Raw genomic sequence first — 5,000 nt, 5'->3', positions numbered from 1 at the left:
GTTCTACATGAACACCTACGCCGGGGTCAACTTCATGACCTGCCTCAGCATCGACCGCTTCATCGCCGTGGTGCTCCCGCTGCGCCTCGGCCGCTTCCGGAAGGTGCACAACGTGCGCTACATCTGCGTGGGGGTCTGGCTCCTGGTGCTGGCCCAGACGCTGCCCCTGCTCAACATGGAGATGACCAACGAGGAGCCCGACGGCTACATCACCTGCATGGAGTACCCCAAGTTCGAGCAGGTGGAGCACATCGCCTACATCCTGATCGGCGCCGTGTTCCTGGGCTACGTCATCCCCATGGTGACCATCCTGCTCTGCTACTCGGTGCTGTGCTCCAAGCTGAGGGTCAGCGCCCAGAAAAACCGGCTGACGCACAAGTCAGGGCGCAGCCACAAGGCCATCGGCGTGATCTGCTGCGTGTCGCTGGTGTTTGTGCTGTGCTACAGCCCCTACCACGTGGACCTGCTGCAGTACATGCTGCGCAAGCTGCTGCAGGCCAGCCCGCCGGACTGCGCGCAGCTCACCGCCTTCCAGGTGTCCCTGCACATCACTGTGTGCCTGATGAACCTCAACCCCTGCCTGGACCCCTTCATCTACTTCTTTGCGTGCCGGGGCTACAAGAGGAAGGTGCTTAAGCTTCTCCGGAGGCACGTGAGCGCGTCCTTCTCCAGCGTGGGGCGCACCTCGCCCGAGTGTTCCTCCAGGGACATCGTCAACGACCACAAGATCCCCCTCAACTCCGTACACAACTCCATACACAACTCCATGCACAAAGTGGAGAACAACAGCGTGATGGGAGAGAGGGAGGGAGAGGGAGGGAAAGAGGGATAGAGAGAGACAGAGAGAAAGAGAGAGAGAGACAGGGAAAGGGAGACAAAGGGATTGAAATAGGGAGACAGAGGAAGAGAGAGACCATACCTCTGTGGGTGTTGAACTTCTTGGTACAGGAACAAGGTCTAAGGTCTACTCCTTATCACATGAACACTTTTATCCATTATTGGTCTCTCGGCAGTGAGGACTACTGCAGAGCAGTTTGGGAATAAGAACAAACAGGTTTGAATGTTGTGTACTTTCAACAGATTGTTTAATTTAAATGTTGTTACTTATTTACTAGACCCATGTTTTTGTATTCTGGTTGTTTTTTATTTTGAAGGAGGTCACTGCAAATCTTCTTCAGCTATGTTTTGTTCTCATCAATTGTTAGGCCATTCTCTGTAAGGACATTCTCAAAGTGGGGGAGGGGGAATAACAACTATATGATGTTTGTGACGTTTGTATATAACAGAATAATATGTATTCACTGTCAACCACAGAGCACATGAACATACATTCCTTTTGAGCGCACTTTGATGCATTATGATTTCCACTGAGAAAACTATTTTTCTGTTACTGATGTTATTTGAAGTATTAACCAATGTTTATTATGTATTTCGATTCATTCAAATTGCTTTCTAGATATGACTTTAGATAATAGTCAGAAGGAACAGTGCACTTACCAATTTCTACCTGTAGAGGGAAGCATATCCCTGTTAGTGAACTGAGTGAACTTATTTAAGTAAACAATCAATTCCAAAGGCATTTCAATTTCCAATCTACGATCTATGCCTAGCAAACAAATACCATGGTCAATCATATACTTTTTTTTGGTTTAAGAAATTATATTTAAAAACCTACAGAAGAAAACATAAGAAAGGGGAACACGGTGGCGGCACTTCATATTAGAAATGCATCAAATTATACATAGGGCCTACATGATTATAAGAACACATGATGTTCTCAACGATGGAGATGGAGCCTCAAAAGAATCAGCCACATGATAGGTATCAGAAAGAGGGGAAACATCACACAGACTGTTGTCATAACAACATATTGCAGTGAACACAAAGTGCCATCTGGCAAGATCTTTTTTTCAGGACATATTGAGAGGACAAGCAGACAGATAATTATTTCACTGGAAAAATAAACGGATCCAACTAACATGCTTCTTTCTAGTATGTGGTGTTAGACTCAGCTATTCAAAAGTCAATCCTAGACATTTCTAAAACGTAACATGGGGGGGGAATAAGTCGCATGGCACAGGGTTCAACCCACGGAAGTGTGACAGTGACTTACCCTTTTACTTAGTGTTGTATATATGCAACAATGAGGTATGGTCATGCACTTCACTTACGTCTTTGTTCGCCATTGTGTTTGTTTTTGCCTAGCTTAGCATAAAGTTGTTTCCAAGTCCATGGCAAGAACCCCCCCTACTCCCCCAAACACAAAGACACACACATACTCAAAGTCAAGCAGAACACGGAATGCAGATAATATAGTGTGTGTGTGTGTGTGTGTGTGTGTGTGTGTGTGTGTGTGTGTGCTTGTGTGTGTGTTTGTTTCTATGTGTGCGTGTGTGCGTTGCATCCATTAACACGGCGCGCGGAGCACGCAGCATCTCAGCATCAGCGTGAAGTGTCTATTACCGCCATCTTATTTCCTGTTTATATGGCGACTGCCTCAACATCCTGTGTTTAATTACTTCTCCGCGGCAGCAGATGCTTTTCACAGCAACCTGCTGTGAATTACTCCCCTGAGAGCTAATGTGCTGTGACAGACCCCACTTTTCCAATCAATAACTCGCCCTAAATCTGCCATCTCTCTGCCTGCCAAACTTACTCCCACTTCAAATGGCGCATCGCTTTCTTTAAGGGGGTGCGATTGCAGAAAGAAAAAAAATGTAAAAGGAGAACACGCACACAAGCAAAGAAAACAAGATCTGGTCATTTGTGTTCCGATGTGGGCAACAATGTAGAGATCATTCTCACACAAACTGAAACAGGAAGCTGCATGGGGCTTTTGGTTTTGCAGAAGGTTACGTTCCACTGAGACACAGTACTCACTTCCTTGTTTTGGCTGCGATCACTGTTCATGTCGCGAGATGGCCGGTGGCCATGCTTTACTTCATAAACTCACTGCTGAGAGCACGCAGTCCCCGGGGCTGATGTCCAGGCAATGATCAATAAAAAAAATACCCAGAAAATAATCTCTGAAACCCTACGGTAAGTGTAGATATTTATCTTGAAAGCTATGATATGTTTAATGGGAATTATATTGTATTTGGTAGTAACATCACTGATTGTCACTACGTGATCTGATGAAGGCCTTTGTAGGCTGAAACGTTATCACCTATTAAAACATTCTTGCTATTGGAACTATATTTATTATTTTGGAGTATTGGATTTTTTGTAGTTACATCACCGATGTCACTGTTTCAACTCCTGATGATCTCAGACTATGTCTGATGATGGAGATATATAGTTATTTAAAGCCTACCAGAGATAAAGATTTGAAGATGAAAGTAGATTCAAGATCAGAGTCATGTGATTTCCTACAAACCAAAAGGGAAACACAGACGTTTAACTGAAATTGCACAATGCAATCCTAATTGTGTTGTCTCCTCAGCTTTTTATGGAAAGTCTACATTTATTTACACACCAGCTTCACCAGCTAAAATATAGAGTGAAAAAAATAAATAAATACTATCTATACTTGACTTTTCTCTTGGTTCTTGCACAACAGCTGCACAGCTGTTTAAAAATAAGTATTCAAATTATCTAGCAGCAGGTGGATTCCAGACACAGACTGGGGAACCGCCGCTGGCTACTTAAGCCTCCACATGTCTGAGACGCTGTATTCGTACACTCTGTAGCGTGGTATACGAATGAAAACTTTCCCCAAGCAAAACCCAGACTGTTTAGCTGGAGCTGATTGTTGACACGTGCAACTATTGAATGGATAGGGGTTCATAGTTTGCTAGCTATTACACTTGTGAGCAGATTAACCGTGTGCTGTCGTTATGATAGTGCCTGCTTCTGTTTATGGCCTCTAATAATCATTGTATACCATATCTACCCTAAAGAAAACCAACAGAAACAGATTTCCTCTTTGGGCATATAATAATATCAAATTGTAAAAAGAATACATTGTAGCCTACTTATTGAATGCTTTAATTAGGTTATTCAAAGATGCTTTACACAGTGGAACACTAAGAGGCCTAAAAGAAGAAAATGATGTATATATAATATTATATATTAACATATCATGTTCACACACACTGAAGGCTTGTGTCGAGCCTGTTAGCATGGGGGGGGGGGGGGGGGGGGGGGGGGGGGCTTGGCCAGAATGAAAGCTCAACGGAGAATGTGGTTTTTGAGAATAATCTAACCTAATAATAAGATAACTGTAGGAGACGTCCATTTGAGCCCAGATCTTTCCACTCACTGTATTATAATCTGCCTGTTTTGTGTGGTCAGGTCCTTTATTTTTTTAATCGTATTTTGGTTGCTCATGCTTTCAATGCAATTGACATAACGACTGATATACTTCTAAATGGTCTCTTCTGTGTGAACCTCACAGCACCTCACAGGAAATGCACTTACTATAATTAAAATATAATTAAATTAAAGTCATTAATGACTTAAATAATTAAAGATATCTTCAACTCCCTCTAGTCCCATTTGAGATAATGTTTTACTTATGCTGACTTTCTTCCCCTTTTCTTACAGCATCATCAACAATAAAGTGCTGGCCATTTTATCAACCACATAAAGCAGTTTTTCCTTCTCCTTTCTATTCTCTCTCAGCAATCTGCTGAGGGCTGCATCATGGACTCTCCCCCAAACACGACCAACATGAGTGGCTTGGTTTCACTTGAAGCGGTGAGGTCTGCGGATCCGCTCTTGCTTCCCCAAGAGCACAACATGGCCGCCCTGGTCTTCTACGGCTTTATCTTCGTTGTGGGCGTGACGGTCAACCTTACGGCACTGTGGGTCTTCGCCCTCACCACCAAGAGGAAGAACTCCGTCACGGTGTACATGATCAACGTGGCCTTGGTGGACCTCATCCTGATCTTCCTGCTCCCCTTTCGGATGGTCTACTACCACCAGGACTACTGGCCTTTCGGCGACGCCTTCTGCCGGATCACTGCCGCCCTCACCCTCTTCTACCCCTGCTTGGCGCT

The 5,000-nt window shown here is 44.2% G+C and overlaps 2 protein-coding genes across 2 annotated transcripts in view; both read left to right on the top strand.

The window, feature by feature from the left end:
* The window catches only part of gpr183a (G protein-coupled receptor 183a), a 2,330-nt gene extending 352 nt beyond the window's left edge, over nt 1-1,978 (top strand). Inside the window, 1 exon segment of the mRNA XM_030343337.1 lies at nt 1-1,978. This exon segment is cut by the window's left edge and continues 248 nt beyond it. Within this exon segment, the coding sequence (XP_030199197.1) occupies nt 1-832 (832 nt within the window). The 3' untranslated portion in view covers nt 833-1,978.
* Nucleotides 1,979-2,108: 130 nt separating this feature from the next.
* The window catches only part of gpr18 (G protein-coupled receptor 18), a 4,467-nt gene continuing 1,575 nt past the window's right edge, over nt 2,109-5,000 (top strand). Inside the window, 2 exon segments of the mRNA XM_030343338.1 lie at nt 2,109-3,039; nt 4,546-5,000. The exon segment at nt 4,546-5,000 is cut by the window's right edge and continues 598 nt beyond it. Coding sequence (XP_030199198.1) covers nt 4,645-5,000 — 356 coding nt within the window. The 5' untranslated portion in view covers nt 2,109-3,039; nt 4,546-4,644.

The sequence above is a fragment of the Gadus morhua genome, chromosome 20 (assembly GCF_902167405.1).
Source record: "Gadus morhua chromosome 20, gadMor3.0, whole genome shotgun sequence".
Classification (NCBI taxonomy): domain Eukaryota; kingdom Metazoa; phylum Chordata; class Actinopteri; order Gadiformes; family Gadidae; genus Gadus; species Gadus morhua.
Note: the sequence above shows the minus strand (reverse complement) of the source record. Positions and strands in the feature narration are given on the sequence as shown.